General features: G+C 35.4%; 1 protein-coding gene across 1 annotated transcript; it reads right to left on the reverse strand.

Moving 5' to 3' along the window:
• Window positions 1-6,251: 6,251 nt before the first annotated feature.
• Window positions 6,252-11,446, reverse strand: LOC145094946 (putative acyl-activating enzyme 16, chloroplastic). Its single transcript, XM_079032912.1, has 18 exons — window positions 11,102-11,446; window positions 10,381-10,569; window positions 10,182-10,296; window positions 10,007-10,094; window positions 9,676-9,893; window positions 9,458-9,576; window positions 9,236-9,385; window positions 9,059-9,126; window positions 8,796-8,901; window positions 8,517-8,675; window positions 8,237-8,290; window positions 8,062-8,142; window positions 7,823-7,960; window positions 7,479-7,638; window positions 7,303-7,382; window positions 6,783-6,922; window positions 6,567-6,624; window positions 6,252-6,470 (listed from the first exon to the last, which is right to left on the reverse strand). Exons 1-18 carry the CDS (start codon window positions 11,444-11,446, stop codon window positions 6,378-6,380), a joined length of 2,361 nt encoding a protein of 786 aa, XP_078889038.1. The 3' UTR covers window positions 6,252-6,377.
• Between the last annotated feature and the right edge of the window lie 2,174 nt (window positions 11,447-13,620).

Genomic DNA, 13,620 nt, shown 5'->3' on the forward strand with positions numbered 1-13,620 from the left:
CGCCCCCATTCACCCTTAGAGCCCTATACCTCGTTCAAGCTTTGTTTCTTTGTGAGTTTGAAGCGTTTGGTGTGTTCTCTTGAAGTGTTGGAGTGGGAAGGAGAGTAGATCAAGAAGAAGAAGAGGAGGTCAAGCATCTTGGAGCTATCTCAGTGTGTTCCCTAAGGTATGACTCGATTTCCCCCTTGTCTTCATGCTTATTGTCCCTTATAGCTCCATTAAAGTCCTTCTTGAACCATTTCCAAGCTTGTGTATGTTTGAGGGTTCGTAATAAGCTGATTAACCTTTAGATCTAGGCATGGTTGAGCTCCAGGAGCTCAGATCTACTATCTTTTTGGAACCATATTGCATGAAAGCCCTAGATCTACCCTTTTGGTGCATTTTGGACCCTAAAACCCTCATGGTTGTCTATTTACACGTAAAGTTGGAAACTTTACGTGTTATCAAGCCCCAGGATCACGGATCTATGTATGGCATGAGCTAGATTCAAGCAGAATCGACCATATAGTAATTACATGGTAACGACTCGGCGAGTCGTTCATCTGACTCGGCGAGTCGAGTCGCAAGTCTCCGAGTTTGTCCCCTTTTCGTTGTGTCGAGTAGAGTAGTGAGTCCTGAGTGGACTCGGTGAGTTGGAAGCCGAACTCATCCATGAAGGAACTCGGCGAGTCAATGCCCTGACTCGGCGAGTTCAAGACAATCTTCTTAGATCAAGAACAGACTCGACGAGTTGTTCATACAACTCGGCGAGTCACAGCATAAAGTGTTCATCGGATGAAGATGAACTCGACGAGTTGTTCATACAACTCGGCGAGTAGGATGAAGGACTTGGACATCAGTTTAGAAGGAGAACTCGTCGAGTCAACGCCTAACTCGACGAGTAGGGACGGGATACAGGGCAATCAATTGGATAGAGACTCGACGAGTTGGGGAGCCAACTCGGCGAGTCGGGTCAACTGAAAGTTGACTCTGACCTTGGCTTATGACTTGGTCAAGGGTAAAATGGTCATTTTACCCCAAGGGACAGTTAGCAGTGGTTGATTGAGCATTTTGTGGGAATTATAGCTGGAGGATTTCCGGAGCAGCAGCAGACAGTTAATCCCCACACAGATTAGCAGCTACATCGAGGTGAGTCACCTTCCAGTAGCGGTGGGTCTACGGCCACAATGTCGGCCCACCAGTAGGAGTTATATGTAGATGATTGTCTCTGTGATATTCATCTAGGGATTAACGCTACCTGTGTTATGTTTATATGCTAGTATGATATGATGCTATGTGCTAGTGACAGTAGGGGGAGATAGTCCCCAAGATATCCGGTCGGTAGGGCCGAAGGGGTAGTCATACCCAGCCATGCTAGATAGATTCTGATATTGTGATACATGTTATGTGGTAGTAGTAGAGGGGAGAAATAGTTCCCCAGTATTCGGTCGAGAGGACCGAAGGGGAGGCCAGCACCCAGATATGCTAGGCAGTATCCGGTCGAGAGGACCGAAGGGGAGGCCAGCACCCAGGTATGCTAGGCAACGTCCGGTCGAGAGGACCGAAGGGGTAGGTCGGGCACCCAGATATGCCTGACAATATATGTATGTTATGTGATCATATGGTATGTGGTACAGTGGGGGAACTCACTAAGCTTCGTGTTTATAGTTTTCAGTTTTGGTTTCAGGTACCTCTTCAGCTAAGGGAAAGGAGTCGGCGTGGTAGCAGCATATCACACACACTCTTGTTTTTCTGCACTACGGATTTTCTGGGGTGTACTCTGAAATATTATTATGATATTACCGGTTTTCAGACACGGAGTAATATTATGAATGATTTGTAATGATGTTTTTACGTATTAACCTAATTTAAAAATGAAATTTTTAGCCGATATTTTTGGGGCGTTACATATATTTTAACTGTAATGTCCATGAAATTTACGCCAAATTTTAAACTTTTAACATTAACAAAAGAAACAAATAGTAATTGTTTTTACAAAACATTTCTAAATCGTTTATCATCAGAGTGTCCCAAAAACAGATCGTAAGGATGGGGAGCAGTACGGTCACGCCTTCGCCTTCCCTCGATCTGCTGAAGTACCTGAAACAATAAACTGAAAACTGTAAGCCCGAGGGCTTAGTGAGCTACCCCCAAAATACCAATACCGTACAAACAGAAATCATATCAATAACAATCAGTCAATCAACATGCATACTGGGCCATCGGCTTGACTGTTTCGCCCTTCTGGGCCTACAGTCTATCTGAATCTATCCCGAGCCTTCGGCATGACTGGTCCGCCACGTGGGCCTATAGTCTCCCCGGACCGCTCATAACGTATGTTGGCCTTCAGCACAAAGCAGGACCGCCTCAACCCAACCAACAAGCAAGTAACCATGTGCGCATACTATTTATACTAGCATATACAAACATCAAACATATCTATCTCACTGATCATCAACCATAGAATTCTCTCGTAACTAGAGCGCTGACCTAGCAGGTCACTAACATACCAATCCCTACGGATCATAAAGCATAACATACTGCCTACCCTGATTCCGATCAAACCGATCATATCACATGTAGCATTCCATAACAATAACAACTAAAGGGTCGGCCTTGGTGCCGTAGACCCTATCGATATAGTGAGGATAACTCACCTCACAGATGTCGACTCGAAAGGTAACTCTAACTATCGGATCACTCGTCACCGACTCCACCACCTATACCCATAGCACAGTATACTCATAAGTCTTTAGCCTTATAAGGCACTCCATAACCCACTAGTCACACCTTGATCAAGGCCGAAGTCCTTGGTCAAGGTCAACAGTCCATGTTGACCTCAACTCGCCGAGTACTCTAGGCTGCTCGCCGAGTTCTTGAAGTACATTCCAACTCGCCGAGTCATCGGGGTGACTCGTCGAGTTCCTTCGAATCCCGATCAAATCTTAAGGCCATCCGTCGAGTTTCCTTCCTACAACTCGACGGGTATACATGCAAACACATCCTTGTCTAAAACTCATATGACTCGACGAGTTGTTCTTCAACTCGTCGAGTTTCATGACCATCTTCATCCAACTCGCCGACTTGTTCAACCAACTCGTCGAGTCCACGTCTTCCTTCATCTGACTCGTCGAGTTGTTCATCCAACTCGCCGAGTTCAATGCATATCTTCAAACGACTCGCCGAGTTCCTTCAGTCATTTTATCATGTAGACGTCCATAAGCCATGGCAAGGCCCCAAATTGCAGATCCAACTCCCTTAGGCCTACTTATCACGTAAAGTTGTAAACTTTACGTACATGCATGGCTTTACAAGCTCCAAATGCCAACATCAAGCTCTTAATGGGTACTCAAGGACAAAGGGGACCTTAAACTCAACTAAAGCTGGGACTTTATGTCTGAATAACCCAAGGAGGGTCTAGATCTGAAATTACAACTTCAGATCTAGCCCATATATTGCCATACTAACTTGATCCCCTCCTCTAAAACCTTAGAACTCATACAAGGATGAGGTCTAACCAAAATAACTGAGGGAAAAGATCAATTACCTACCCCAAGAGATGACCACAGAAGAAGAACACGGATCTCCTCTCAAATCCTTGCCTAAGCCACTTGGTTCACCACACTTTTCACCAAAATCTTCTCTCAAGCTTCACACACAACGGCACACACACACGAGTTAGTGGAGCAAGGGAGGCTGTAAAGGAACTGAAAGAGGCTTGAGCTTCTTTAAATAGGGGTGCAAACCCTGGGGATTAGAGTTTCATTTTCCAGCTCCTACTCGCCGAGTTCAATAATGGACTCGCCGAGTAGGCCACTAAACTCGCGATCCATCCCGCTGCTATTCGACGAGTAGGGCAACCAACTCGTCGAGTAGGGCCAAAACTCCAAAAACATTTATTTAAATTATTACCTGAGATTCGGGCGTTACATTAACACTTTGTTTGTTTATGTTGATAGATATTTTGGGACTACAAATTTCTATCATGGTGTTTGAGGCGGCTTTTAGTACAAACGGGCGGATTTTAGATCCATACTGAACAAATTTGTCTGCAAATATATGACGTTGCGAAAGAGTTGGAAAACACGATAAACAATGGAGGCGAAAAGGAAAAACAATCAATCAATATCCTTGAATAGTTAATTTGTATTTGGTCATTGTTATTTTGGGTTATTCGGGTCGGGTCGGTCCGACCCAAATATAGTATTCAATTCGATCCGAGTTTCGGTTTCGGTTTCGGTTCAGGCACTCAGTCCAAATGCATATCCCTAAGTGGATGAATGGAATCTAGAAAAATGAGGCAATAGAAAAAATGGGTGATTTTTATTCATTGCAAAGTCACCTTACTACAGTTTTCCAAATTAATGCCAATAGTAAAATGTTTAATGTTTGTGAGTATGAAGAAGTTGTGCACACTTACTTTTTATATAGACAAACATATTGTATTACCGCTTAACTTTAAATGTCATTTGGTCTAAATTAATTGTAAGTTTCATATGAAGCACCACAGTATGATCGATGGGGTCACATGCCTAAAATGATGTGTTAGGTTGTACTGTTTTGCTTTTGGTATTAATCTGAAACATGATAAACTTATCTTGGCCAATAATGAAACATGTATAATAATAATAGTCACTCGGCCAAGTGAGAGAAATGTTGGAAAACAACCTGTTAATGTTGCCGTCGGACTATATTGATAATGATTTTATATGTTGGTACAATTACATTATGTATTATAACATTTTTCGTAATGATGTATGTCATATGATGGACATGACATTTATCCATAAATGGCCCATATTGTGTGGTTCTAATACTTTCTGATAAGGTGTAATTGATAATAAATACACACATTTGAGAGGATGTACATTATTTTGGTTACATATTGATTATAAGCTCTAGAAGACAACATATTAATGTTATGTTTTTTTTTTCTATATCAACAATTTTTATATTCTGACCTGATTTGTAGATACGCATAACTCACTCGTATGAAATCATAGTTACTTGATTTCTTTCCATTATGTAATTTGGTATTTGTAATTCATTTTATACCGTAAAACACTTATTTTCATTACATACTAAATCAACTATAGTCCTCAGAAAACAACATAACAATGTTGCATTTTTTTCCTTTTGTTTCAGCAGTTTTTATATTTTCTCCCACTTTTTAAAATACACATAACTCACTAATATGAACTCGTAATTACTTGATATTTTATCCCGCAAGTAATTTCTTAAAAAGATGATCAAAGTGTTAAATACAATTAATAGTTGTCATTTTGACAATCTATAAAGTTTATTCTAACCTTCTCTTAAAGAATGCATATCAAATCGTTAAACGCAATTAATAGTTGTCATTTTCGATAATCTATAAAGTTTATTCTTAACTTTTCTTAAAGAATGAATATCCATGACAAACCTGTTTCTTATTGATTCTATTTAAAGCTAATTAAGCAGCAAGTTTAAACTAGACATTGATAATCAGTAATCTTTATTATAAAATAACCATCAATTTTGTTTTGCCTTATTAATATTGAATGGTCCAGCTACACATTTATGTAGATAAATTACAAATCAATGTTTTAAAAACCAGTTTGAACCGGCCGATCGAACCGGGAACCGGGAGAGGGAGCGGTTCAACGATCACCGGTTTTACATTGATTTCTGAACCGGATTTAACCGGCCGGTTTTTAGAAAAACCGGTTGAACCGGTCAAAATAAACCGGTTGAACCGAATAAAAACACATGAAAAAAATTCATTTACATTATAAACTTTGGTGATTTTTTTCAAATCTATTTAGTTTTCTGTAAATAAAAACATATGATAAATGTTATAGATTCTTTTGATGTGTTGTATTCATCAAAAACTATATTTCGTTTCGGTATTATACTTTATTTTATTTTTGACATATATGGATTGATGTAAAACACTAAAACTTATGGTTAAGTGTTATTTTAATGTATTTGGATTCATCTACAACTTATTTTTATGTGTATTTTTAATGTTTGAACTTGTAAACATCAAATTTATAATTTTTATATGTATGTATGTGTAGGAAAATAGAAAAAAAAAACATGAAAAATATAAAAACCGGTTCATACGGCGGTCGAACCAGTTAAACCGGTTGAACCGGGAACCGGTCACCATACCGGTTCAACTAAAAAACCGGTTTTAAAAACGTTGTTACAAACTTCTAGTGGGACCCCTCATTAGGCAATTTTGCAAAATATAATTGATGGTTATTTTGTGTCAAATGTCCAAAAGGGTGTTTTGAGAAAAACAAATTTGTAATTTGACTTGAAAAACGAGATGTCATCACTTATATGGAGAAAGTACATACACATTATGGATTTTTTTTTCTTTCTAAATAGTAAATATATTAAACGTACAAGATTTACTTGTATAAATCATCTATTTGGTCTTTATATAGTTCCACAACCTTGTTCCTACGGATCTTCATGGTTGCAGTCATCAAACCACTATCAATCTGAAATTCCAAGAAACATATTTTATCAAAAAGATTAATTATGTAAAAAAAAAAAAAGGGGGTAAGGTACAATAAATAGAATGCATGTGGAATTACCGTAAAAGGGTCTTCAATGACAAGAATGGGTCCCACCTGAAATGAGCAATCTGAAGTCCTGCATGCATCAAATTCAACATTAAGAAGAAAATTATTAACATGCTGCCTATAATACATACATACATAAATGAATGAAAGTAGGATGCTATTTCTTGCATTTATTTAGCCTAAATTTTGTTAAAATAGGTTTGAGATAAAGTAAAGTTGGTTGGTTACCATTTACGAAGGTCTTGAGATAAGATGGCAGCCATTTGGTGTTTGGTAAGTTGAGCGTTACCATTATCAGATGAATTTTTGGATGCCAATAAAATTTCTTCTTTATTTGGAACAATTATAGCTCCAAGCCGACGTTGATCCTAGTTGTCATTTGTAACATCAAAAATAAAATTATATTATTAAGAATAATATTTGTTACATTTTTGTCCTTATTTGAGGTTTTTGTAACGTTTTCTGTTCTTATTCCAAGTAAAATGACTATACTTTGGGACCAAAAATGCAAAAATCAGTTATACTCAGGTAAAAAAAATAGTCATTTCAATTGGATCAGGGACCGCAAATGTTACAAGAACCTCAAATAAGGACTAAAATTGCAAGAGTTTTTTTTTGGGACCAAACTGGCAAAAAATCAGTTACACTTGGGGAAGAAAAATGTAACTTAATAGTATTTTATTAAAGGAAAATAAAAGGATCTGAAAGGAGGAAATGGAAATGAAGGTTTAAAAAATGGATGTGTTACCTGACCAATAACAACTATTTGTTGAATTAAATTGCTTCTCATGGCTGCTTCTTCTATTTGTTCTGGTTCAACATTCTCCCCTATTAACCATTCAAAAAACCAACATTCAAATAAACTTTAAAAAAAAAAACAAGAAATAGATAGAGAAACTCTTTTTCTTATTTTATTTTTTTAACCTGTAGAAAGGACAATAGTGTCCTTGGCACGGCCTTCAAGAACAATAGTGCCACCAGAATTACGACTTCGGCCTAATGAATGGGAAGGGCAAATCCAACCGATATCCCCCGTGTTTAACCATCCGTCCTCATCTATTGCTTCCTTTGTAGCTACCGGATTCTATTTCAGTTAATCACCATCACTAATTTTAATTTAATCATTTTTTTCTTAAAAAATTACACCTGGTTTTTCTTTTCCCATTAACTGTCTGAATGGGTAAAATAGTTGAATGGGTAACGGGTCTATTCTTTTTCCAGACTGAATAAACAGTCTGAATGAGACTAAATGACCATTTTACCCTTACCTTGTAATAGCCCTGCATGATTTGTGGGCCCCTGGCTTTGACTATTCCCTTTGAACCGTGGGGAAGGTCTTGACCGGTTTCATCATCTACAATTTTTATTTCTGTATCTCGAATTGGACGCCCAACCGATCTAAGAACCTTCAAGTCTCACATTTATCATTTTCTTATTCTTTATATATATTTGTAAATAATATAATATCTATATATGAATTTTCACATCTGGATTTGTATATAATTACATTTAAATATGGTTGTCGAGCAGCTATGACAGGAGATGACTCTGTTAATCCATATCCAACTTGGACTTTTGTTCCAATTGCCTGTAAAAAAATTACAATTACAGACAATTTTTTTTATCTATGCTTTAATCTGGTAATTAATGTATTAGAAAAAAAAAATAATGAATCTATAAACCTCAAAGAATTTGTCAACATGTAATGGTAAGCTTCCACCTCCACATATGCCAGCCTGTCGAATGTAACAGATATCACATTTAGAAGTTCGTTTAAATCTTCTTCAATTAGCTTTTACAATTATCAAGATAACAAGGGCATTCACGTCTTTTTCACAGACAAATAGCGAGTTGTTGTCCCATATTTTTGGGTGGAATAAAAATTTCAACTACAACAGACAAAAGAAAGTAGACAACAGACAGCAGACAACAGAATGACATAAGAAGGATAATATACGAAACCTTTGAAATCCCAATAGATGAATGAATTTTAGTGTAAACAAGTTTCTTTGCCAATAAATGTAAAGGGAGCAAAAAGGCAGCAATAATTCGTGCATATATCCAATCCAAAGTTGCAGAAATGTAAGAAGGTTCTTTCTGACTTCTTGACAAACATTCTCCCTATAAAAACAATATGAAGACTAATTACAACATTAGTATATATAAAATTAACCAAAGGTAAATTCCCTCATGCACAAAGGCAAAAAGTTAAAAGTCAACAAGATGCTAAAAGGTTTGAACCTGATATATGTTTTTGAACTCCATGTATGCCAAACTGATCTTTATCAATGATAATGCAATCACCTTACGGATAGCAGATGAGGTGGATATTTGTTTCTGGATCCCACTGCATAATAGAAACAACTAAATGCAAGAAATAACAATGTACTTTCTTTATATTACAAAATTTTCTTTTATAATAAACAAATTGATGAAAGTACATTGTTATTTCTCACATCATTGAATCATTGTAAAGTTTTAAAGAGTAAATAGAGAAGTTGTACTTGTATAAAGTTTCAAATACTAGAGGGACAGATATCATATACTGTGGCTGATAGTGTCGCAAATCATCCTACAACGAAAACAACTAAAAAGAATTTAAATCACATTAGAGAATGTGAATATTATATAATATCCATTTTCTGGATTTAAGAAAATCAAAATGGGATTAAAAAAAATACCTTTAAGTATTTGACGTTTGTGTATACTTGCTCAATTCCCAAAGCAAATATAAGATACTCAACAGCACGTTCATATGCATGCCAAGGTGGAAGCATGCTTACAAATCTGTCCCCGGGCCCCGCAGGGAGAATGTCCCACAAATTATTAACCTAAAAATGTATAAAAACATAATATATGAAAAGTTGATCAACTGAAAGGGGCAAAAGAGACATTTACAGTACCTGATGCAAAAGATTAGTATGTGTAAGCATTACTCCTTTTGGATTCCCAGTGGTCCCACTTGTGTATATAAGAGCAGCCACATCATCAGACTTGATGGGTTCATAAACGTACTTTTCACCTAAAGATTCACAAAGTCAGTCAACAGACACCAAAACATGTTTATGGAGTATGGAATGGAATCTCAAATTCCAATTCCTAAGTGGTGGATTTGACTTACGGGCATCATGTGAATCAACCAAAAGCATACGATGTTCATGGCCAATATCTATAATCTCCTTGTAGGTATAAGCAGGAATTCCCTCCATCATATGGCTATGGCTATTTAATGATGAGTTATCCCCCCAAAGTAAGATCACAAATCTAACAGATGCCTTTGAGTTAAATCCCGTTGCAATCCGCTGATATAATTCAGGATTATCCACAACAAGTGCAACACTGTTATTGAAAGAATGAAAATGGTTGACATGAGGAAATATGAGTCTATTTATACTTTTTATAAACTTTTTTTTCAGTTTTGAAGTTGAAAGTAATTTAACTTTTATGCTAACCTTTCAGAATGAGTGTAGATGTGTAACAGCTCTTCTACAGAGGATCTGGATCCCCTCACAACGTTTATTGCTCCTGTAGCCATAACACCTACACCCAAACTTGTTAAAATAAAATACAAGCATATGTGTATTACAAAATAAGAAGAAAAAAAAATCATGAATTCAGTGTATCTACCTTGATCAGCAACAAGCCATCTGCAGGAATTGTCAGCAAAGAGTGCTACCTTTTCACATGGTTTGATTCCAATAACTCTTAAACCTTCACAGAAGTTTAAAATATCCTCCTCTAGCTGCAAATTTGACAATCAAAAGTGAAGGTTCAAATTGAATTGATTGGAGTTAAAATTAAAAGACATAGTAAAAGGGAAGAAGACCTGGTTATATGTCATATTTGTAGGTGGGTCATGATGTGGATCCACCAATGCAACCCGATCACCAAATTTTTCTGCTGAAGATCTCCAAATATCAGGAATCGCCTTTAATTCATCTGTTGATACATTCTTCTCTGATAGCAACTGACTCTCGAGGATAGGTGAATACTTTCTTACTTCCTTTTCTTCTGTCTACAATTGAGATTATGTTGGAAAGGTCATTATCTTTTCATCAATATACAAGCTTACTATATCATGCTTTTAAACCTTTGATAAGAAAAAAGTCATGAAACTAACACTGATAAGTGATAACTAAATCATAGGTTCTTACAATTGATATCCAAAATATTTCATTATCCAAATTCAAACTTTATATGAATGTTAATATTACGAGAGCACCACTACTAAATTTAATTGTTACTAAGTCATAAGTAATAATTGTACTTGTGTTTCATTGCGCTTTATATTGTTGTGAAAATGCCAAACCATAAAAAACAAGGAAGAAAAGGAACTCAAATTGTCAAAAAAGAAAACAAAAAGGTATGCAACAACCTAATAAACTCTCATAATGGCAATACGATTAATGCATCATACGAGATCACACAAATTTGATTCATCAGAATTGATTCCGATTCTCTTTTGGTTCATAAAAACATTTCACAAAAACCATATAGTATATAGCAAAAGAAAAAATAAAAACAAGAAAAAAGAGTAATTCAGATACCTTAGATTCAGAGTAAGCTCGAATTCGATTCAACAAACTGACACGATCTCTTGTGCCCTTTTTACTATGAAAAAGTACATTTCCGGCATTGACGTACTGGTACTGGAATTGATAGCAAAACGGAGGTCGCCGTCGATGATAAGACGGTGAAACGATATAGTTCGTTGAAGCAATTGCAATCGACATCGAATCGGACATTGAAGGAACTTGAAACAATGGATTCAACAAACCTCCATTAACAAACATCTTGTATGTTGTGTGTGTGAAGTGGATCAGAGTTTTAGTGTGTGAAGCTTTGAATTTGGAAATCGAGAAGACCGGAGAGAGATCATATATATTTTTCATGGATGGATTAAATGATGTAAGAGAGTGTTTGGCGTCAAAAGTTTTTTTTTTCGAAAGTTTTTTTCATTTTAGCTGTTTACGCGCTTGTTTATAAAAATGGTTTTGAGTTACTTTTTTTTTTTTTTTTTTTTTTTTTTTTTAGCGTAATTTACCATTTAAAAGGCTAAAAACATAATTTTTTAAATAAAGTTATTTGAAAATGACTTTTCTATCTTTCAAATGTCTTTTTGAATTTTTAGAAAAATTAAAAATCAAAAAATCATTTTGAAAAACAATCTCAAACACCTCTAAGCCTTTTATGTTTTTTGTAGTTAGAAATCATCCGAAATGAAAACTATTTCTATTCAAAATATACACATTTAATGTTTTCTTTTCTTATTAAGAATCTACTTTCAATATTAATAATGAATATTTTAGTAATAAAAGTTTAATATTTTAGTAATTTAGCTGAACACTACTACAAGAAAGTCTCATAGAGGTGTATTATATTGTGTTCTATATCATCAATAAACTTCAGCTAAATTAGTTCAAGACAATTAGGTCGAAAGTAGATGATGTAACATTGCAAAGATATTAGATATGTTCTTATATAATTATAAAAATGCAAAAGCTTAGATAAAAGAATGTGTATTTATAGCCATTGAATTAGTTCATGATGTTTTTGCATGTTTTTTGTGTTTAGATTTGCACTTTATGATTTCATGTTATACCCGTGCAAAATAAACCATGAGATTATTGAATTAGTATTGTTTTATTTATTTTATTTGTACTTCTACAACTATATTATCACATTATTTTTGTTTAATGCGAACAAAGATATAACTTATTATAACTAGGGGTGACAATTTCGACAGTACTCATGATACAACATGAACCTGTCATGGAGATAACATGACTTGGGTTGAGTTTCTTTTACCCGTCAATCTATTTATTATATGAGCTGTGTTCGGATTTAGAAATAATTTCACTGGTTGACATGTGAACCTGTTAATTTTATTAGACTAAAAAATATAAATAAATTTATTAAATAAATGAAAATGGATAAAAACATACAATTCATGATGTCTACCTGTACCCTCACCCAAGGTCACTAATGCATGTAATTCTAATATGAAATAATGTTTCACCGAATGTTTGACACAACAACTATTACTGGTACCCTTAGGTTATCTTGTATACATATCACGGACTGTGGTCCACTTGGCACCCGCTAGAATTCGAGAACACCACCCCAGGTGATTAGTGGTGGCTAGTCGTTTTTAGTGGTTGTGGTGGGGAGAACGATGAAGAACGCCCAATGATTATCATTCTCTCTCTAATTTCAAATAATTAAAAAAAATATTTTTTTGTTTAAATAATAAAAAATAAGAGGGATATAGTGATGTGGAGTGTTAGGTATACCAAATGTTTAGTGGTTGCATATGGTGATGGTATGCCACTCACTCTTCAATGGCTATTGATGGGTATACCGGATAACCTTACTATTTTAGTTACATGACACTATTGTTTCAACAAGTAGTAATAGATAGTGCTAATAAAACTACTTACCTAAGCACCACATACACCATGATTATGTGTAGCTATCCTAAAGTTTCACCGAAGCATATACATTATACAGTTTCATCGAATCAGATACATTGTAGAGTATCAAACAACAAGGATTATGTGTAGCCCATACCATATAGTTAATGTTATATTATATTAAAAACATTTATTAATATTATTGGTTTGGTTCGGTGTTGGAAGAAAGCCATAACCGAACTATACGTATTTGGTTAATCAAAAATAGAAACAACACCACTTTTTTTTATTAAAGGTTCGATTACAATGGTTCGATTATTTTCATTAATTTGGTTTTGGTTCAGTTTTCGGTCAATATGCTCACCCTAACTAATCTATTCCTAACTATCACAACCTATGTCTCAAACAAGGCTTGAATCCATGACCTCTGAAATTAGAGTTACTTCATACGGCTAAACCAAAGACCTTTTGGTTTTTCAATCATGTTAGATTGCAAACGTATTAAGGATAGCTATTTAATAACGTTTTGTTTTTTCACCCATGCTAGATTACTAGCGTATTAAGGATAGCTATTTAATAACGTTTTCTTTGTTCACCCATGCTAGATTGCTAGCCATTTTTTTCCAGGTTATAGACTTAATTAGCCGATTAGC

This window comes from Lactuca serriola, chromosome 1 (genome assembly GCF_051521515.1).
Source record: "Lactuca serriola cultivar US96UC23 chromosome 1, Lser_US96UC23_V15, whole genome shotgun sequence".
Classification (NCBI taxonomy): Eukaryota; Viridiplantae; Streptophyta; class Magnoliopsida; order Asterales; family Asteraceae; genus Lactuca; species Lactuca serriola.

Coding starts and splice junctions, on each gene's coding strand:
- LOC145094946 (XM_079032912.1), bottom strand. CDS start 11,446: ATGAAAAATATATATGATCTCTCTCCGGTCTTCTCGATTTCCAAATTC. Junction 9,894..10,006: donor ATCTACACTCATTCTGAAAG/GTTAGCATAAAA, acceptor TTTCAATAACAG/TGTTGCACTTGTTGTGGATA. Junction 7,639..7,822: donor TCATGCAGGGCTATTACAAG/GTAAGGGTAAAA, acceptor TAACTGAAATAG/AATCCGGTAGCTACAAAGGA.